This window comes from Lontra canadensis, unplaced genomic scaffold (genome assembly GCF_010015895.1).
Source record: "Lontra canadensis isolate GAN:19392208 unplaced genomic scaffold, GSC_riverotter_1.0 scaffold28, whole genome shotgun sequence".
Taxonomy (NCBI): domain Eukaryota; kingdom Metazoa; phylum Chordata; class Mammalia; order Carnivora; family Mustelidae; genus Lontra; species Lontra canadensis.
Window position 1 is genome coordinate 19,559,674 of NW_022631022.1, and position 20,451 is coordinate 19,580,124.

Below are 20,451 nucleotides of genomic sequence, written 5' to 3' on the forward strand. Positions count from 1 at the left end.
CTACAGAGAGGACCCAATGCGGGTCTTGATCCTAGGATCCTGAGATCTTGACCTGAGCCGAAGGCAGAGGCTTTAACCCACTGAGCCACCCAGGCGCCCCATCCATTAGGCTGTTTGGTTGTAACATGTCTAGCTCCCTGACTTTCTTTTGTGGCCTGGGGAAGGAGGGGAAGCAGGAGCTAAGCTTTAAGGTTTTAACACATTCCCGGAGCTCCTCTAAGCACTTTGTAGGAATTAAACCATTTAATCTTCTCCATAATTTTTAATGTCAGTACACCCCCATTTTTTTCACTTTTTAAAAATTGTGGGGACACCTGTCCAGTTCAGTCAGTAGGGCATGTGACTCTTGATCTCAGGGTTGTGAGTTTAAGCCCCATGCTGGGTATAGAGATTACTTAAGTCACTAAATAAAACTTAAAAAAATTTGTGGTGGGGCGCCTGGGTGGCTCAGTCGTTAAGCATCTGCCTTTGGCTCCGGCCATGATCCCAGGGTCTTAGAATCAAGCCCCGCATCGGGCTCCCTGCTCCATGGAAAGCCTGCTTCTCCCTCTCCCACTCTCCCTGCTGTGTTCCCTTTCTCGCTGTGTCTCAGTCTGTCAAATGAACAAAATCTTTAAAAAGAAATTGTGGTAAAAAAAATTAAAAAACGGTGGTGCCATTTCAGCCATTTTTAAGTACATAACTCAGTGGTGTTAATTACATTCACAGCATTGTACAACCATCACCACAATCTATTTTTGAAATTTTTTCATCACCCCGAATGGAAATTCTTTACCTGTTGAGCAGTAGTTCCCCATTCTTTTCCCTTACCCTGTATTACCACATATTTGTAATATAGCAAATGGAGGCACAGAGGAGGCTAAGAAAAATCATCAATGTTACACAGCTAGTTAAGCCTAGAAGCCCCAATTCAGACCAGGTAATCTGGTTCAAGAACTCGCCTTCTGAATCTTGCATAGGTTTTGTTTTTGTTTTTTAAGTTTTTATGTTTTTTTTAAAGTTTTTTTTTTTTAACTTATTTGAGAGAGACACAGAGAGAGCGCACGAATTGCGGGGAGAAGGAGAGAGAGAGAGAGAGAGAGAGAGGGGCAGACTCCCTACTGAGTAGGGAGCCGGATGTGGGACTCGATCCCAGGACCCTGGGATCATGAACTGAGCTGAAGGTAGATGCTTGACTGAGCTACCCCAGTTTTTAAGTTTTCAGATAACTTTTGCTAAGTTATATCTTCCTCCCAAAGAAGGACTTTTCTGAAGACTCTTGTATTTTACTCCCAAGACCCTAAACCCAGTTTCCTTTAAGAGAACTTGGAAGTTGTATCGGTTTGGGCTATAGAAGCAGGCTCCAACTACTCCAAAGGGTCAATCTACCTGCCTTGGCCTGTGGGATCTGGGTAGGAGCCAGAGGTGGCTTTTAGAGCATCAGCTTCCCCATGAGATCCCCAATCCTGGGAGCCCTGAGGACATTCCTCAAATGGGCAGAGACTGTGCCCAGCCACCTGAGCTAAGTAGGATTCTCTTTCCTTCTACTTCTAAAGCAATGGCCCTGAAAAGAACATGGCCTTTAGAGTCACATAAGCCTGGACCTGAACCCCAACCTTGGACAAAGTTCTTGTTTCAATTATTTCCCACACTTTAAAGACAGGGATAAGACCACCTATACCTTGCCGGGTTGTTGGGAAGATCAAAGGACAGCCTAACACAGGTCTCAGTGAGAGTTAAGTCTTTGAAGCCCAAAGCCTGCTCCTTGCTCAAACCTTTATATAGCATCTTGTCAGGGACCAATCACATTGGTTGGTGTTGCTTCTCTGCTGGCTTGGAAACTCAAATTCGGGGATTCTCTCTATACCCCTACATTATCTCAGGGACTGGCTGTGCCAACACTGACAGTATCTTAAAGCGAGCATGATGCCAGCTCCGCCGCTTATTGGCTATGCAAACTTGGGCAGTTTGACCCATCTCTGCCTCAGTTCCCTTATCTGAAAAGCAGAGGATAATTGGATCCCCCACTTCTTAGTTTAGCACTGCTGGGAGGATTAAACAGATTAATTCACGTAATGCACTTACAACTGTGCCTGACACATGATAGAGGCATTTGCTATTACCTTCCACAGCATCCCCTTCCCTTGTGTCTCTACCGAATGCTGCCTTTCACCTTGGGTAATGGAGAAGGCACATGTAAAAGCCAAATCCATTGGTCTTGGCACCCTTCCTTTTCTCCTTAAGTTTTGGGTAAAAAGAGGTAGTCTTCCTATTCTCCAATTTCCTACCACGAACATGTTTCCAGGAACCTCCCTGGGCTGCTTCTAACCGCTAGATGGCCAAGCTAAAGGGTGATTATTTCCTTAGGCAAGCAAACAGCAAACACTTCACCCTCTAATACGGTACTTCCTGGGGCTGGAATATCAACAGGAAGTCCTGTGGGGAAGAGCTCTGCCAAAACACTCATTCTGAGGAAGGGATTGGTAAACTGACAAATTTGCCCAGCCCTGTACAACATCCTGCAACCTCCACATGCCCCCTGTGGCAGGCCTCACCCACAGGCAGGTCGCTGCCCACCCTATTCTTTTCTGCTGGGTTCTTGAGCCTAGGAGCCCAGATGTGAACCTAAAACAGAAAACCAGACAGACAAAAATTTGCACATACAAAGCAGCTGGACCATTTATTGGCATTTGGAAGTCTTCCTTTAGGCAAGGAAGGGCACCCACAATACTACAGTAACACCCATTTTATGAAAACTTGAGACCAAATTCTCCATTGTCTGCACATAGCTTAATCACAAAACCAGAGCAAGTATTCTAATTAAATAGACTGAACCAAACTGTCCTGCTACAAGATAATACAGGGAAAGCTGAGGGGAAGGGGTGGAGACCAAAGTTCCTTCACACTACAATGTTTCACGCACACAATCCAAAAACTCCACAGTGCAGCACCAAACTCCTTCCCAGTGACTCTTAAATCAGTCATTTAATTATCAACAGTCCAAGGACTAACAAAAGTTCAGGGAAAACGGCCGTACCCTTTGGCTCTGTGCGTGGCCTGCAGCTGAGGGGCTAAGTTCTTAAGAACCAAAGTCTGGCTGACATACTCTCGGGGAGAGCGCCCTCACAGAATCTCAAACTTCAGTTCTCAGCTGTCCCATCTATGAGATACAGCCCTGGCCGGGACGACCCGCTAGGCCTCCAGATCGAAGTCATCGCGCTCCTCATTGTACTCCAGCACGTGCCGCCTGATCTTGGACGAGTCAACCCAGGTGACAAAGTCCTCCATGCTGCGCGTGACAAGGAAGGCGGGGTCGGTGACCACGTCGGGGCCCACGCGCACGTGGCCCTGCTCCACGAAGGCCACGGCAGCCTGGAGGTGCTGCGCCATACGCAGCTTCAGGAGCACGGTGGGCAGTCGGCGGCGGCAGAAGGACGAGGCCGTGACGAAGTCGCAGAGCTCGAGTGAGCCGCGAGTGGGCACCAGGCCGAGAGCATACAACTTGTCCAGCAGGGCGGCGGAGGCGCGCACGCGAAACGGGTCGCGCTCGGGTAGGTCGCGCAGGCGCCGCGCCAGCTCGCGCACAGCCCGGCTCAGCTGGTTGTAGCGCGTGTAGTCCTCCCGCCGCTGCAGCCGATAACGCCGCAACACGCGCAGCTCGTGCAGGTTGTGGTCAGTGACCTCCCAATTCAGGAAGTCCACCTGCTTCAGCAGCTTCTGCTCGTGGAACTTTAGCTTCCGCACCATGATGGCGGCTCCCGGTGCAGCAAAACGCCAGGCTGAAAAGGCGCACGGGTCGCCCGGCGACTTCCGCCTCCGAGAGCGAAGACCGGGCCTGGAGCCCCTGGCCACTGAGAGAAAGGCTCAAGGCCACGCCCTCAATTTCCATTGGTCAGAGTGAGCCACGCCTCACATCTCTGTATCGAGTTTCTTTTCGCGTTGGCAGAAGGAACCGGGAAGAAGTCGCGAAGAGAGGACGGAGGTGGGGCGGCGGGCGGGGAGGCGTAGCGGGGAGGTGTTTTTCTTTTCGTTTTTTTTGTAAAAAAATTTCGCGAGGTCTTAAGTTACCAAAAATGTATCCTCTAGTGCGGTAGTCGTTTCCTCTCGTTCAGACTTACACCTTTTAGGGACTTTCAGGTGAGTCTGCCCAGAGAAGCTGAGGACAGTGCTGGGGGAAGACGGGTGACCGCCGTGCTTTTTGGATGGAGTTTACCGTGCTAGCCCTCGTCGGGTCCCTCCCACCTGGTGGGGATCTTTCCGGAGCCGGCCGTTCGGGGGTTGACCGGTAGTCCACGGGGCTCGCTACCGCCGGGCCCTTCACCAGGCCGGCTAGCGTTTCCTCCCTGTCTGGCGGGGCTGGACGCCGGCGAACCTATAAAATACTGATTCCCCGGCTGCTTCCTTACATGCATAGACTCGAGATCTATACAGGAGCCTCCTGGAAATCTATATTGTTAGCAGGATTGCCACGTGGTTCCTAAAACAGAGCAAGTCTGAGAAATTTGGACATTAAGTACGAAACCTAACTCCTTAGTTGAACTCATACAAATTAGCCCGACTGGGTGGGTGAACTTCTGGTCACCCAGTACTGAGTTTAAGAAATTTAACGCTGTTACGGCTAGTTACGTCTGTAAGTTATATGGACTCACCACTTTATTTGCCCAGGCCTTTGACGCCACCTAGCTTCTTCGGTGATCATTTTGTCTTATTTTTGTATGGTTTTCATCGTCCTCTTAAGTATATAATACTTGATATGGAAAAAAATATATGTAATATATGGACGTTACAAAATATAATGAATACTTACGAACCAGACAGCCAGTTTAAGAAAATGTCGCTAGGACCATTTCATCTACCTGTTCAGTCATTCCTCTAGCCAGAGCTAATGGTATCTATTCTGAGTTTTGTGTTTATTTTTTCTTTTTGCTTAAAAAGTAAAAAACAGTTTTATCATTACACATGCATCTCTAAATACATTGAGAACCTTCTTATTCAAAGTGGAGTCAGTGGACCAGCAAAGAGCTTGTTGGAAATACAGTATGTTAGGCCCATTCCTGACCTACAGAATCAGAATCTGCATTTAACAAGGTCCCCAGGTAATTTGTATACACACTGATTTTGCAGATGTGGTTAAATGAAAGATTTTGAGATGGTGAGAATATTCTCAATTATCTGGGTGGGTCCCATGTTATCCAAAGGGTCTTTATAAATGAAAGAGGTGGGCAGAAGAGTCAGGAGATAGGATGATGAAAGCAGAAGTCTGAGTGATGTGATAGTGGGCTTTGAAGATGAAAGGGATCCAAAAGCAGGGGACTGTGAGCGGCCTCTAGAAGCTGGAAAGGCAAGGAAGCGATTTTTTCCTTAGAGCTCCAGAAGAAAAATAGCCCTGATGACACTTTAATTTTAGCCCAGTGAGATCCATTTTGGATTTCTGTGAAAGAATAAAACTGGGTTGCTTTAAGCCACCAAGTTTGTGGTAATTTGAGTAGTTGCAATAGAAAACTAATACAGTTTGCTTTTTTTTTTCTAATTGATTTGAAGATGTTCTTTATGTATTATGAATATTAAGCCTTAACCAGTTATATATGGAACAAATATCTTCTCCCACTTTGTACTGCATCCTCACCCTTCATGTTCCTCCAGCCTCACCTCCATCCTCAGCCCTTGCTCAGCATGTCTGCAGTAGGACTCTTGGTTAAATTCCTGCTCCCCAGACAATAAACATAGTAAAAACTAAACTATATGTGTTAAGTGCCAAGCATTATGAAACAAAACTGGGGTTTTGGGGGTGAGGAAGGGCTGTAATTTTAAATAGGGCATGTCAGGGGAGGTCTTATTGAGAAGGTGATATTTTATAGGGATTTAGCCATATGGATATCTGGGGGGAGGAGTATTTCAGAAAGAGGACACAGTCTGCAAATGCTTTAAGACAGGAATGCACCTGGCATGTCAGAAGAGGAGTAACTGCCATTCTCATTGGAGCAGTGGGCTATGAGGGGAAGAAAGAGGGTTCAGATGACAGAGGCTCATAGGCCTTTGAGTAAGTAAGGACTTTGGTTTTTACGTTTGTGAGATGCTGAATGGTTTAAGCAGAGGATTGACATCTAACTCATGTTTTAAATGGCTCACTCTGACTGCCATGTTGAGAACAGACTGTCAGGAGGCAAGGATGGAAACTGATCATTAGGAAGCTGTTGCAGTGACCTGGGTGAGAAAGACATTGGCTGGAACCAGGAGAGCAGTAGTGAAAATATGATGTGACAGGAGTCCCAGGATGATGAGAAGAGTCCAGGACGGCTCCAGTTTTTGGCCTGAGCAAGTGGAAGAAACTACTCATCACTTGAGGTGGAAAGGCTGCCAAGTAGAACAGGTCTGGTGTGCAGTACCCAGTATTTCTTGGGATGTGTTGGGTTGGAGGTGTCTATTAGACATCCTGGGGAGATGTCAAGGAGAAAGACATTTGAGTCTGGAATTCTAGAGAAAGGCCTAGGCTGGAGATTAAAAAAATTGAAATGTTATTGGCAGAAAGATGATGTATCAAGCTATCATCCTGGGAGGTCATCAAAGGAGAGAATAGGTTAGAAAAGTTAAGAGGAGCACTTTCTGTAGTCACTCTAGGATTAAGAATTATTGGAGAGAGGAGGATGAACCAGTGAGGTAGAAGGGAAACCAGGAGAGTATGGTCTCCCTGATGCAAGTGAAAAGTATACAGAGGGGGAAAGAGTGATCAGCCCAGTGAAATGCTGAGAGGTTGAGCAAGAGGGGAGCTGAGAATAACCATTAGGTCATTGATGAGTTTGCCCTTGACAAGAATAGTTTCAGTGGAGTGTGACTGTGAAAGACTGGCTAGAGGGGTTTAAGAAGAGAAAGGAAAGAAATTGCAGGCAGCTAGTATAGATGGCTATTTTGAGAAATTTTGCTCATGCATGCAGAGAAATGGGGCAGTAGCTGGTGGGGGAAGTAGAGTGGAGAATCTATTTTTTAAAGATGTGGGTTGACTCTTTTCCTCAATACCCACAGCTTGTTGGATGCCATTCCAGTCCATTCTACTTGCATTAAGTCCCAGATTTACTTCTCCCTAGCCCGGTACCTTTGCACTATCTCAGGTTCTTGTCCTCTCGTGTGCATTGTTACAGTGTAGTCCCATGTACCCTCGCTGCCACCAGTGGGGTCAGCCTGGAAACCACTGGCTGCAGTTCTCTTTGCTGACTCCTTTGCTAAAGGAGGAGAGTTGGGTGCTTGGATGGGGAATGGATGCTGTTTGCTGAGCATGAGTCAGGGCCCTAGCAGGAAAGAGAACACACTCCAAATAGAACGATGTGAGGAGAGGCAGCTGGCTGCCTTTGGCTCTGGTCATGATCCCAGGGTTGGGCTCCCTGCTCAGCGGGGGGCCTGCTTCTCCCTCTCCCTCTGCCGCTCCCCCAGCTTGAGCTCTTTGCCTCTGTCAAATGAATACATTAAAAAATCTTTTTAAAAAAGAATAATGTGAGGAGAATTAAATAAAAGGACTTTGTCTCAAGGGAATGGGCAGGGTGTAGGGAAACCACAAAGGTTAGTGCAGTTCCCAGGGACTAGCACCCGGGCTGGGGTGGGTGGGGGGAGTGGTGTTATCCCTAGACTTCAAGAGGGTCATTGAAAGGGAGGGAATAGAAGATGCCAGTACAGGATGGAAATCTCTATGAGACTCAAGAGAATTTTTCCCAAGAACCTGGACATAAGGGTGGCTCCTGAGAGTTAGAAAAACCCCACCCAGAACAGATGTGGGAGCAAGTCTGAGATTCTTGGTCTGTGAATGTGTGACTGAGGTGTTTGGGAACCAACTCAAAGGCTATCAGGGTGGTGGCTGGACTAGGACCCTGGTTGGGTAAGCAGAAATCCTACTGATTGTATTAATGGAGCTAATAAAGGTAAAACGTTTACGGCATTGTGTGGCACTGATGAAGAAGTTGCTGTTGTCAGGCTCAGCTTGGAGAGAGGCTATGGGAACTGAAGAGAGATCACAAAGAAGGGGTATCCCAAAAGTAGCTGGGGGAAACATACTCCAGCTCTGGTTGTAGCAAGAGTAGGATGACCCGATTCCTTAGAATCAAGGCTGCCCCTATTGTGGGGGTCAAGATCTCAAGATTTCTTGGCTAAAAGACTTGTCACACCATCTTTTCCTATCATGGGGTTTTCTGGTTCTGAGCTAACCTTCTGGTAACTGGGTTTCCTAAGGAGCAGCTCAGACTGCCATGCTCTGTTGATGCAAAAATTCAGGCCTGCCTGACCAGTTGTATTTCTCTTTGCAGTTTAATACCTGGGCTGGTCACTACATTTAACACCGTGAGCAATTGGTAATATATGTAATTGTCAAATCACTATATTGTACACCTGAAACTAATGTATTTTAGTTTCATGTATTGTATGTCAACTACAGTGACAAAAAAAACAAAACAAAACAAAAAAAAAAACCTGGCCTTCAGGGGTTTGTACATAGCCTTTATTCAGGTCATATGCCAGCCCTGCATATAGGGAATCCGATCTACTCACTGTACCAATGAACTTGGGTTTTGGGGCCAGAGACCTGCACCTATAACCCTCAAAACAGCCAAAGGTGGGAAGTCTGGGTGGCTCAGTGGGTTAAAGCCTCTGCCTTCAACTCAGGTCATGATCTCAGGATCCTGGGATTGAGCCCTGCATCGGGCTCTCTGCTCAGCAGAGAGCCTGCTTCCCCTCACCCCTGCCTGCCTCTCTGCCTACTTGTGATCTCTGTCTGTCAAATAAAGAAAATCTTTAAAAAAAACAAAAAACCAAACCAAAACAACAACAAAAAAAACCAGCCAAAGGTGCCCAGCTTTAGCAGCTCTACCTTGTACCAATTAATCTTCAACAAGTAGGAAAAGTCAGAATGAGGAGGAAGGATGTTCTAGCTGTTAGGGGGTAGGCAAGGCTCCAGGGCATAGCCAGGAAGAGGAGTAGGGGCTAAAGCCTTGGTCTCACCTTAAGCACCTCCTCCTCCAGGAAGCCTTCCTTGATCCTTGCTCCAGCCACGGGACAAGTGCCCTCCCATGCACATTTCATGCCCCTGGTGACACTGGGTAGGGAGTTACCGGTCTTCTTCTGACATATCTGAGCTTCAGGAAGGTAAGGACAACGTCTTATTTATCTTTGTAGCCTAGGGGGCCTGATACAGAATGATTACTAAATTGATGCTTCCTTGATTGCATGACTGAATGAGTGAGACAGACACAGGATAGATGAATTAAAGACAAGACGCCGGACTGTAAACCCAAGAAGGCACAATACCTACTGCCTGTTGTGATGTAATCCCCAGCCCCCAACAGAGTGCCCCACAGTCAGCGACCAAAGTGTCCCGGCTGGGCTGACCAAGTGTCAGATCCCCCCCTGCCTCTTCGCCCAAGCTTTTGTAGATCACCCCTCTCTCCTTGCTGCTGACTGCAGATGAACATCTAGTCCCCGTGGCCGCACAAAGCATCACGGAACCGGTCGTGCCTAAGCTTGTTCCCGGTTGCTACATACGTAGGGTTAGGTCTTTCCCTCTGAAGGAAGTCTCCCAGGGCAGGGGGCGCTTCTGCCCCTGTCTGGCTAAAGTACCAGGACCTGCTGCGGTAAGTATCCCAGGGCTCTAAGGATTCTTCCCAGAGGGCGCTGCTGGCACTGGGGCCGCCCTGGGGCCCCCTCCGGAGAACAATCCCCAGGCTGCGCCACGGCCCAGTTTCATCCTGTCTCTCCAGGGAAGGGGTGAAAGTGCAGGGGAATGGGAGAGGGGCGTTGGCGGCTCTCCTGGCACCCTTCTTCGATCCCCTCCCCCGGGTCTTGGCTCTGGCATCCTCCTCGAAAGCCCTCACTTTGCAAACTTTCGGAGTTTTCCGTCACTTGCGTCATGGGAAAGGCAGGAGGGTGACAGAACCCAGGAGGCGAGGCGAGGCGGCGGCGGCGGCGGCGGCAGTGCTCAAGCTCCTCGGGTGAGAGGTGTCTCCCCGCGGGGCGGACTGGCAGGGGGGTCCTGGAGAATCCCGGCCCCCTCCTTCAGCCCCAGACTCGAGCGAGCGAGGGAGGGCAAGCGCCAGCAGGAAAGCCGCGAGGAGTAGGAGGGGGGGGCCCCCGGCTGCAGCGCTCCAGGCCGCGGGAGGGCGGAGCCGGGCCGTGCCTGCCCAGCCAGGACGCACGGGAAGTGCGGTGGAGTTTGCCCAATTCCCCAGCCAGCTTTTCCTCCCTCCCTCCCTCCCTTTCCCCACCCCTCACCTCCCCCTCGACTATTCCCTCCTTTCTCCGGACGCCGCCTCCCGGAATCCCTTTTTTCTGTTGTTTTGGAGCTAGGTTCTAGCTGGCGGCGGCGCAGAGGGCTGCGAGTGCTGAACGAGGAGGCGGGCCGGGGGCATAGCCCGGCGCCCGCCGGCCGGACACCGCGGGGCCGAGCGGAGGACCGAGCGCCAGCCGGCCGGGCGCGCCATCTGCTCGCCGGAGCGCACTCTCCAAACTCCTGTTGAGTGTGTGCGTGCACGCCAGGGCTGGGGGTCTTCAGGGCCTGCGCGCCGGGACCGGGGACCGCGGGGCTTACCTTTGGACGGGATCCTTGGACTCAGATCAGGGTCAGCTTCAGGCTCAGAAACTGCGGAGGAGCTAGGCAAACAAAAGAGGCCACTCAGATAGTGGCCAGAAGTCGCCAGAGCGCCTCGTCGCGCCCCCTCCTTCCCTAGGGTGGGGGCTGGCCGCTCCGGTGGCGGGGAGAAGGCTCCTGAGCCGGCTGAGGGCTGGGGGCCCGGGGGGCCAGAGGCCGGGCCAGAGCCGGCTGGCCGCCAGGGTCGACGGAGTTGGCGGCCTGTTGTGTAAGCCTCAGTCCTTGTTTTCCCCCCCGGCCTGGCTCGTTGTGAAGCCGGACACATCCACCCTTGGACTGGATTCAAGAGGCTGCTGCTTTTCTCCATGCCCTTCTTGGATTTTCTGGATTTTTGAAAACCCAGTGGCCCAGGAGGAGGAGGAAGGAGGAAGGAGCAGATCTGCAGAGGAATGTGAGAGCAGCCTGGAGGAGCTGAGAGCCAGAGCTGCCTCGGTTTCTGAAACGGTGGTTTTTGAGTGATTCTCTTCTGTTTTAGAACATTGTTCCAGTGGAAAGTGTCAAACAAATTCTTGCCCTCTTAAAGCTGATTTCTCCAGTTCACTTGACTTTTCTTCTGGGAGGGGAAGAAAGGAGAGACTACATGGACATGATCTCTCCCTGCTCACAGGAGTGTGCCGGAGACCTAATAATAATAGGCAGTTAATGGGCCTCGGACATTGCTTTGAGTAGTGGGAGGCTGGACAGCATCTGTGGGTAGTAAACCCCAGTTTAGGGGCCAAGAGACTGAGTTGCTGTGACAGGCCTTGAGCTGCTAGTGCATTCCCAGTTCTGGGCAGGACGCTGTCCTCTTCTCTCTCTACCACTGGCCCAGCCATGGCACTGAAAGGGCGAGCCCTCTATGACTTCCGCAGCGAGAACAAGGAGGAGATCAGCATCCATCAGGATGAGGACCTGGTCATCTTCAGTGAGACCTCGCTGGATGGCTGGCTGCAGGGCCAGAACAGCCGCGGGGAGACAGGGCTCTTCCCTGCCTCTTACGTGGAGATCATCCGGTCTGGTGCCAGCCCCAACCATGCCGACTACTCCAGCAGCCCAGGCTCTCTGGGCACCCAGGTGAGCTTGTGTGACAGCTCCGGTGTGGCCAGCCCTTCCAGGAGTGGTGGGGTCAGTGGCTTCCTCTCACACCAGGGCAGCTTTGAGGAGGATGATGACGATGACTGGGATGACTGGGACGATGGAAGCACCGTGGTAGAGGAGCCTCGGGTTGGTGGGCTGGGCACCAACGGGCACCCCCCTCTCAACCTCTCCTATCCTGGTGCCTACCCCAGCCAGCACATGGCCTTTCGGCCCAAGCCAGCCCTGGAGCGGCAGGACAGCCTGGCGTCTGCCAAGCGTGGCAGCGTGGTGGGACGCAACCTCAACCGTTTCTCGTGCTTCGTGCGCTCTGGAGTGGAGGCCTTTATCTTGGGTGATGTGCCCATGATGGCCAAGATCGCCGAGACGTACTCCATTGAAATGGGCCCTCGTGGGCCCCAGTGGAAGGCCAACCCCCACCCGTTTGCCTGTTCCGTGGAGGACCCCACCAAACAGACCAAGTTCAAGGGCATCAAAAGCTACATCTCCTACAAGCTCACACCGACCCATGCCGGCTCGCCAGTCTACCGGCGCTACAAACACTTTGACTGGCTCTATAACCGCCTGTTGCACAAGTTCACTGTCATCTCGGTGCCCCACCTGCCGGAGAAGCAGGCCACAGGACGCTTCGAGGAGGACTTTATTGAGAAGCGGAAGCGTCGACTCATTCTCTGGATGGACCACATGACCAGCCACCCCGTGCTGTCCCAGTATGAGGGCTTCCAGCATTTCCTCAGCTGCCTGGATGACAAGCAGTGGAAGATGGGCAAGCGCCGGGCGGAGAAGGATGAGATGGTGGGTGCCAGCTTCCTGCTCACCTTCCAGATCCCCACAGAGCACCAGGACCTGCAGGACGTGGAGGACCGTGTGGACACCTTCAAGGCCTTCAGCAAGAAGATGGACGACAGCGTCCTGCAGCTCAGCACCGTGGCTTCGGAACTGGTGCGCAAGCATGTGGGGGGGCTTCCGCAAGGAGTTCCAGAAGCTGGGCAGTGCTTTCCAGGCCATCAGCCATGCCTTCCAGATGGACCCCCCATTTAGCTCTGAGGCCCTCAACAGCGCCATTTCTCACACGGGCCGCACCTATGAAGCTGTCGGTGAGATGTTTGCCGAGCAGCCCAAAAACGACCTCTTCCAGATGCTTGACACGCTCTCCCTCTACCAGGGCCTGCTCTCAAACTTCCCTGATATCATTCACCTGCAGAAAGGTAAGAGCCAGAGTGGGCAGGAGACCCTTGCTGAGTCTGTGCTCTGCGGAGCACTGGAAATCTGAGGATAGCCTAGGGGAATAGGAGCAGCCCGTCTAGTCTTTCTGTCTCATTCATTCATTCCTCATTGTGTTGAGCACCTGCCATGGGGTAGGTGCTGGTCTATGTGTGGGATGTTACTGTAGACAGCTCTGGTCCCTGACTTTGTGGAGCTCGCTGTTTACCTTTCATTGTCCATTCGTTTGCTCGTGCATTCCATTTTTTCTGTTTCTGTCTCATTTGATCATCTAGCCATTCTGTGCTGAGCCCGTCTAGGTATCAGGCTGAGTCTGGGAACATGGAGATGACTGGGGCCCAGGCCTTGCCCTTGAGGAGCCCAGAGGCTCGTGGGGGACAGGGACACAGATAACAAGAGCACAGAGTGTGGCCTGTCTTCCCACTCCTCTCAAGCTCTACTCCCTGCCCTCGTGTTTTGGAGCCTGTTCGTCCCACTGCATACCCTATCTGTGAGCTCCCTGTCCATGTGCGGGAGGCCCACTGTCCCCATTTTGCAGATGAAGAAGCTGATGTCCTCAGAAGGCTGTCTGCACAGGGAGTCCGTGGTTCAGCTGAGACTGTCCCTTCCTCCTGCGCCTCCCTAAGGACACAACCATGTTGGCCAGTTCCCAAGCCCAGCTGTGTTTTCAGTTCTCATGGCCCCCCTCCGTGGGGGAGGGACAGGATGAGCCCCTGTCTGTTACTGTTGGGCCGTCAAGGAACTGCCAGGGAAGTGACTCATCCCAGGTCACCTAGGGGCACCCGGGCTGGTCCAGGGGAGGAACAGGGGTTCGGGGCACTACCCACATGGCCCATTCAACTCCCCCTTCCTGAACCTGGCTTCTCTTGCCTGCGCAGTGAGTGAGGGGCTGAACTGGCAGTTGGCTGAGTCCTGGGACAACAGGCCGGGCAGATGTCGAGAGAGGTGTGGTTCTCCCTGGGGCTGCTTGGTAACTCCGGAAGAACGTCTGCAGGGCGTGGGGCTGGCTCCCGGGCCCCTAGGCCCTGAGGTCAGGCCTGGCTTGGTGCGGAGTTTTCCTCTGGGTGGGGCCCGGAGGCAGACCTCTGGACTGAGCCGGGGGGGACAGCAAACACCACCCTCTGCCTCCGTATCCAGGAGAGCCCGAAGTACGCCAGCCCTGTTCTACTTTACCAGGAGATCGCCTTCGAGAACTTCTCCATCTCCCAGGTTCCTTTCTCCCCTCACTTTCTCATCCTCCTTCCTTTCCCTGCCCTTTTTTCTCACCTTCACCTTCCAGTCCTCCTCCTTCCACCTTCCTTCAGCTTCAGGAAACATGAGCCCTGAGTTCTAGTTTTGGCTGTGTTCCCAGTTTGCTGGGTATTCCTGGGAAGTGCCTTCCCCTCTCTGGGCCTTAGTTTCCTGATCTAGAAAACAAGGGAGGGTCAACCCAGTGAACTCTCAGGAGGGGAGCCTCCTGGGGAGGATCTGGTGGAGAACAGGGTCATGCCTTAGAGCTGACTCTGAGCTCTGGGGCAGGCATACGGCGGAGGCGGATGGCTGACCGGGGCCTGTGGGGCAGGTGTCTCCCCGGCCGGAAGTAGAAGCACGTTCACTGCTGCACTCAGGCCTGGGAAAGCTGGTTCAACCAGCTCCTTGGATCGCGTGTGTCTGTGTGGGCAGTGGCGGGGGAAAGCAGGGGCACAGTGAGTAAACAGCCACCCTGGGCCAGAGCTGGGGAAGGAGGGTGGCCTCTTCCCCAGCCAGGGCTCCCAGGGTTGCACTGAAGCAGGAAGCAGTGATGCCAGGCCGGCCTTTCAGAGGAGCAGGGACGCAGAGCTAAGAGAGGCCATTTCCGAGTGTCTCCTTGAGGTCTTTCTGAGAGTGAGGGTCCAGCAGTCATCTGGGCTCATGCATTCAACCTTAGGTAGAGGCGAACCCACCTTCCCTCACCCTTAGGACCCCTCCCCGGTGGGCCAACTCATTTGGGCTTACTTTTCCTCCTTCTGGGCTGTGGCTGGGCCAGTTAGGGAGGAGGGCTTGGGATCTGGCTGAGACAGAATTGGGCAGGTTTGGAGGACCACGGCCTGATGGGGGGAGAAGGAATTCCATGCTGGCCTTGTGGGTGGGACCCTTTCTTAGAGAGAGGAGCAGGAAAGTTGGGCCTCAGATCTCCAGAATACTGTCTAGTCCATCAGGACATCTGAAAGATGGCAAGCATATGGCAGAGGCCATGGAAGGAAGGAGACAGGAGGCTTAGGTGGGGTCAGGAGGCCAGGATCTGGACACATATTGCCTCTGAGATGACCGTGAGGGTGTTTTTCCTCCCTCAGTGTCCCCCTTGGTAAAACGGATCATGGAGTCTACTTGGCACTGAGATGAAGGCCACCACTCTGTCTGCCCAGTGGCCCAGCAGTCCAGGGGTCTCCTAAGAGAAGAGGAACCATATAATTAACCATTGAAACCCGGGCAGTCTTGGGGTAAAAGGGGCCCCAGTCATAGTTACACTGGGACAAGGGGAAATAGTGCCTATCCAGGGCCTCTCCCTGTGAGCCAGCAGGGCAGGGAAGTTACTATGGTCCCCTGTATTTTCCCGATGAGGTGCAGTGAGGTGGGGATGATACGCAGAGCAGAAATTGGGGCCCAGGGGTATCTGAGTGCACCACCCAGGCTGGTTCCCCTGTGCCAGACAGATGGGGTGAAGGAGCACCCCAAGGGATGGGTGCACAGGTAGATGAGGCAGAGGGGAAGGACGAGGGAGGATGGGTGCTTAGCACCCTGCTAACTCAGTTAGCATGCTTGGTGGGCTGGAAGCAGGCCCAGGAACTCACAGCGTGTGGCAGCAGCCATGGGACTCCTAGGCTGGCTGTGGCAGCATGTCCACAGCAGGACCAAGTGCTTGTCTGGGGGGATGGGCAGGCCTGACCTCTGTGTTCCAGGCTATCATCTAACCCTCCCTCTCCCTCCCCTCCTACACTTCCATAAACAAAGAGAAGCCTCTTGCTACCAGCCACCAGCAGCTGGTGCTTGCTATGACTGAAAAAGCAGTCTGCACACGGTTGCACGGAGCATCTTAAGCTCTTGCTCTTTTGGGTGCTGGCCTAAGTACTTTGTACAGATGAGTTCTGTTAAATCCTAACTACACTCTAGGGTGGGGACAGTTATGATCCCATTTTTTAGATCTAGAAACTCAAAATCACTGTACTGCCAAGAGCAGTAGTCAGTGGCATCCGACCTAATCCAGCCTGTTCCACTGGACAGCTGGGAGACCTCTGGCCCAGTGGCTTTCTGGAAGTGACACAGGTGGGACGGGGTCTCAGACCTCCTGTCCCTGACGTGGGTTGGGGGTGATTACCTTGGAGAGGTGGGGACAGGATAGATTTAGGTGAGAGCTTCGGGAGTGTGTCTGGGACCCCACCTCCTTTCCTAGTTCCTGGGATCCAGCCTACAGGACACCTGCCAGGGCAGGAGGCTTCCCTGGGTCCTGAGCTCTGGGGTTGAGTCCTACATGGAATATAGCAGAGCTGCCCGATGGGCCTGAGCCCCAACTCCCAGCCTGTCTCTAGGGTATGTTAGGGTTGGTCGGTCTCAGCCCCAGATCTGAGTCACAGGGTGGAGAGGTGACAGAGAGCAGGGTGGGACCTCCGCCTGTCCCCTCCCCTCCACAGCTTTTGTCCCCTGTTGCTGGCCCCCTGCCTGGGTGTGGATGCCTAGCAATTGCAATAGATTCATTTCTATTACTTGGGCCTCTGTCTCCCCATCAACAAAAGGAAACTTTCTCTCCTCCAAGGTCAGAAAAGCCCTCTGGAATCTGGGTCCACCCTCGCTGCACCCAGATTTTTTTAAGGCAGCTGGAATCTAAGGTAGTTAGTGTGTCCTTTTCAAGTAGGTTCCTTGTCTGTTATCTGGGGGCCTCACGCAGATGGGGTGACCTGGGTGACCTGGCATGGGGTCTCTGCAGTAGATGTCCACCCCCCCAGCCGTGGGGGGCACCTCTGCACCCCCACATATGGGGCACGAAGGAGGCTGGGAGGCCCTAGGGAAGTCCTCCCCGGTAGGGCCTTAGTTTCCTCTGTGCTGCTGGCCTCTAGGACCTCTTTAGCTCCGAAGTCTCTTATTGAGTCCTTGTGCTGGGCCTTGGGATGGTCCCTCTTGTGCTGCCCAGACTGGGGCAGTTGGGATGGAACAGGAGGCGGGAGGTAGCTCAGGGAGGGTGGCAGAAGGAGCAAGTGGGTTGGGAGCTGGTGACGGCGGAGTTCTTTCGAGTGCAGTGTGAGCGACCCTGGAGATCCTCCAAACTCGTGTCTGCCCACCCCAGATGTCCCTGTTAGCCATGCACTTGGCAGCTCCTATGGATGCCTCTGTAGTTGTTTCCAGTATGTGGAGCCCTGGGCCTGCCACAGAGTAAATGACCGAAAGAAGGATCTCGAATGCATTAGACAACTTGAGCAAGAGTCAGAGGGCCCCAGCGGGCTGTTGGCGTGATTGGATGCTTCTCAAGTGCTCGGGGCTGTGTTGTCTTGTGTTACGGGCCTTCCTGTACCTGTACCCTGCTTTGCACAGTGCAGTCCCTACAGCCCTGCAAGGAGTGCACGCCAGGCCCCGGAAGACGTCCTCCTTCCCCCGGCAACTGGCCCCGCAGCCTTCAGTGCACAGTCAGTCAAGTGCCTGTTAATGCGGATCTGAAATTCATTCGCCAACTGCTTGCTGATTTATTCATATTCTTCTAAATTGGGTCCCCTGCCCAGGTTTGTCCCCCGTCTGCCATCTGTCACCTGGTTAGTGCAAGGCCTCCTCTGGTCCCTCTAGGCTGGTGTGAGGAGGGGCAGGGCCTGTGTGTGGGGAGACACACACAAAATAAAACTCCAGGTGGCTTTGAGGTGCTGTTTTTTGAATCAGTCAAGTGATGGGGGTCGGGAGCGCCCTGGAGAGGGGTCGGGAGGTGTGGGAGGCATCTGACCTGGGGGCACTGTGGGAGGCTCTGGCAGGGAGATGCTGCCCAAGTCTGATCAGGGGCCTTAAATTATGCAGAAAGATCTTATGGGCAGAAAGGTGGTGGTAGGAAAGAGCAGGGTGAGTTTGATGAACACGGGGTCAGCGTGGAATGGGTGCAGGGGCTAACTCCTGGAGCGCCTCCCGGCTGGGCAGACAGCCAGCAACCCTCATCTGCGGGTAGAGGGGCATCCCTCTTGGCTGTTCGTCAGGTGCTGTGGAGAACCTCTTAGACACTGGGCCTGAGGTGGGAGCCCCTTAGTTGCTGCTCATGGAGGGACCAGTCGAATCCACTCATCAGACTTGTACCCAGCTCTCCTGGGGGCCAGGCCGGGTCCTGGGTGCTGGAGACACTGAGCTCACAGAGCAGAGGGAGGCAGGCAGAGCAAGCACAGGGTGGTAAGAGCCTGGGCTGATGGAAGCCCCAGGAACACGGGGAGGTACCTCATGCCGTGGGGGGCTGCTGGGAAGGCTTTCTGGAGGAGGTGACGTCCGAGCCGATTAGGAGCCAGTGTGAGAGACGATGCTGGTGTTGGGTAAGGACGGCCCTGTCCTGGAACTTGATACAGCCAGCAGGGCTGTGACGGGCTGGGTGCCACAGGCCGCTGGCAGTGCCCCAGGTCTGGAGGGAAGATGTCCCGATGGTGAGGGTTTGGAGGAGGTCCTGGGGGAAACACCCAGGTGGCTGTCCCTGAGGGGGCTCCTGGAGGGTATAGGGAGCAAAGTGGGCAGACCAGAGCCCTAACTTCCCTTGTCCTCCTCCACTGTGCCTGTGCCAGGCGCCTTCGCCAAGGTGAAGGAGAGCCAACGCATGAGTGACGAGGGCCGCATGGCGCAGGACGAGGCCGATGGCATTCGCAGGCGCTGCCGCGTGGTGGGCTTCGCCTTGCAGGCCGAAATGAACCACTTCCACCAGCGCCGCGAGCTCGACTTCAAGCACATGATGCAGAACTACCTGCGCCAGCAGATCCTCTTCTACCAGCGGGTGGGCCAGCAGCTGGAGAAGACGCTGCGCATGTACGACAGCCTCTGACCATGTGTCCCCAGCCCCCGCCCTGCGCCTCGGCCTGGTCGCCGCCGTGTGCTCTGCTCACTAGACCCACCTGCTCCAGGAGTGGCTGGGAGGGCTGTGGGGGCTTTGGACGAGTCCTGGGTCCCCCTGTGGAAGTCCCCCAGCTCTTAGAGGTAAGGGGCACAGCAGGGGTGAATCGGCGTCAGGAACCTTCCAGGCCGAGGCCTGGGCTGTGGGTCAGCGCTTGAGGCTGGACCCCGGCCTTAGCCTCCCCTAGAACCTGCAGTGCTCACTCACCTGGCCACCACCCCCACGCTCGTTCAACAGGCACGGGGTGGCCCTGCTGCGGTCCCCATGTCAGATACCAGCTGGGTACCAGGGCTGCGACATGCCTGCCCTCAGGGAGTCCCCAGGCAAGCTGGGGTCAGACACAGAAACAGACAAGGGCAACGCAGAGTGACTGATGGTAAATAAGGACTTCCTGAAAGCTTAAAGAAAGAACCACTCATTCTGCTGGTCAGGGAAGGCTCCGTAGAGTAAGTGACATTTGAGTAGTGTTTTGGAGAATGACAAGGACCTGGCAGACAGTAGATGGAGCCAAGGGTGGAGGGGACATTCAGAAGAGAAGAATAGCATGGGCAAAGGTGTGAAGACATGAAGACACCCCTCTTCTCTCCCTTACTTTTCCCCAGTAAGTTTGGTGCCCCTTGGTGGGGATTTTGGCCTTTGTGACAGAGGGAAGGGCTCTTCCTCCCATGTCGCTGTCCCTGCCTCACTTTGTTCCCTTAGGAGGAGCTGCAGGCCAACTCCCTCCTGACTCCCCTCCACCTCCTGAGCCTCCATTAGCCCTTGGTTAGGGGACCATGAAGCATCTTTTCCCTGAGCTCAAGGTGCTGAGACAAGCCATTGACCCCAGGACCTTGGTGGCACCTTCGTGGAGAGGACACCCAAAAGTTACCAGATATTTGAGTTCACCAGCAACAGCTCTCCACATTCTGAGCAGGCGCAGGCCCCAGTGAATCCCAGAATCCTTCCTATTGCACAGAGGGAAGGCCAAGGGGAAAAATACAGGGGCCGGCTTGCCCACTGCCCCAGAAGTCCTGGGCCCACGCGCCTATGGCCAGCCTCACTGTGATTTCAGCCCCGGCTCCCTCCCCAGCCAGGTTGTGCTGTCTCCCACCCATGTTTACATCCTCAAGGGGGCTATTCCCTTCTCCCAGGCCAGGGTGTGGGCCATCAGGATTGGGGGAACTGACAGGTGCCACTGCTGGCCTCCCCAGGAGGTCATGGCCACTTCTGGCTCCTGTTGCTTGAATCTTTTTTTCTTTCTTGTTTTCTTGATAAACCTTTTGCAATTAAGACAACAAAAGCATGGCTTGTTTGTTTGTTTGTTTGGATCCCAAAGGGATTGAGGGTGGGGGAAGGATGAAACCCCAAGTGTCCCTGGGAGCTATTAGACTGTGAGGTCGTAGTGGGCACAAAACCTGTAAAGCTTGTGGGGAGGGCTGTGCCGATAGCAGGTGCTAGCTGGGGAGCTAGAGGTGGCCGTGGACCCCAGCTGGACACCATC

General features: G+C 53.6%; 3 protein-coding genes across 4 annotated transcripts in view; 1 reads left to right on the forward strand and 2 right to left on the reverse strand.

The window, feature by feature from the left end:
• SNUPN (snurportin 1) overlaps nucleotides 1-10,882 on the reverse strand; it is a 40,014-nt gene extending 29,132 nt beyond the window's left edge. Inside the window, exon 1 of one of the 2 annotated variants that reach the window (XM_032865104.1) lies at nucleotides 10,541-10,870. In XM_032865104.1, coding sequence (XP_032720995.1) covers nucleotides 10,541-10,865 — 325 coding nt within the window. In that variant the 5' untranslated portion in view covers nucleotides 10,866-10,870. Of the gene's footprint in view, nucleotides 1-10,540 lie in introns of both variants that reach the window. The other variant, XM_032865111.1, reaches the window with a different exon arrangement.
• On the reverse strand, nucleotides 2,633-3,792 carry IMP3 (IMP U3 small nucleolar ribonucleoprotein 3). Its single transcript, XM_032865112.1, has one exon. It carries the CDS (start codon nucleotides 3,724-3,726, stop codon nucleotides 3,172-3,174), a length of 555 nt encoding a protein of 184 aa, XP_032721003.1. The 5' UTR covers nucleotides 3,727-3,792; the 3' UTR covers nucleotides 2,633-3,171.
• On the forward strand, nucleotides 10,881-20,250 carry SNX33 (sorting nexin 33). The gene is given in 3 exon segments (XM_032865103.1): nucleotides 10,881-12,631; nucleotides 12,633-12,882; nucleotides 18,649-20,250. Coding segments are annotated over 3 exon segments (1,722 nt in total). The 5' UTR covers nucleotides 10,881-11,413; the 3' UTR covers nucleotides 18,903-20,250.
• Nucleotides 20,251-20,451: the final 201 nt, after the last annotated feature.

Excerpts from the sequence above, each read along its gene's own strand:
- IMP3 (XM_032865112.1), bottom strand. The coding sequence starts at position 3,726 with ATGGTGCGGAAGCTAAAGTTCCACGAGCAGAAGCTGCTGAAGCAGGTG.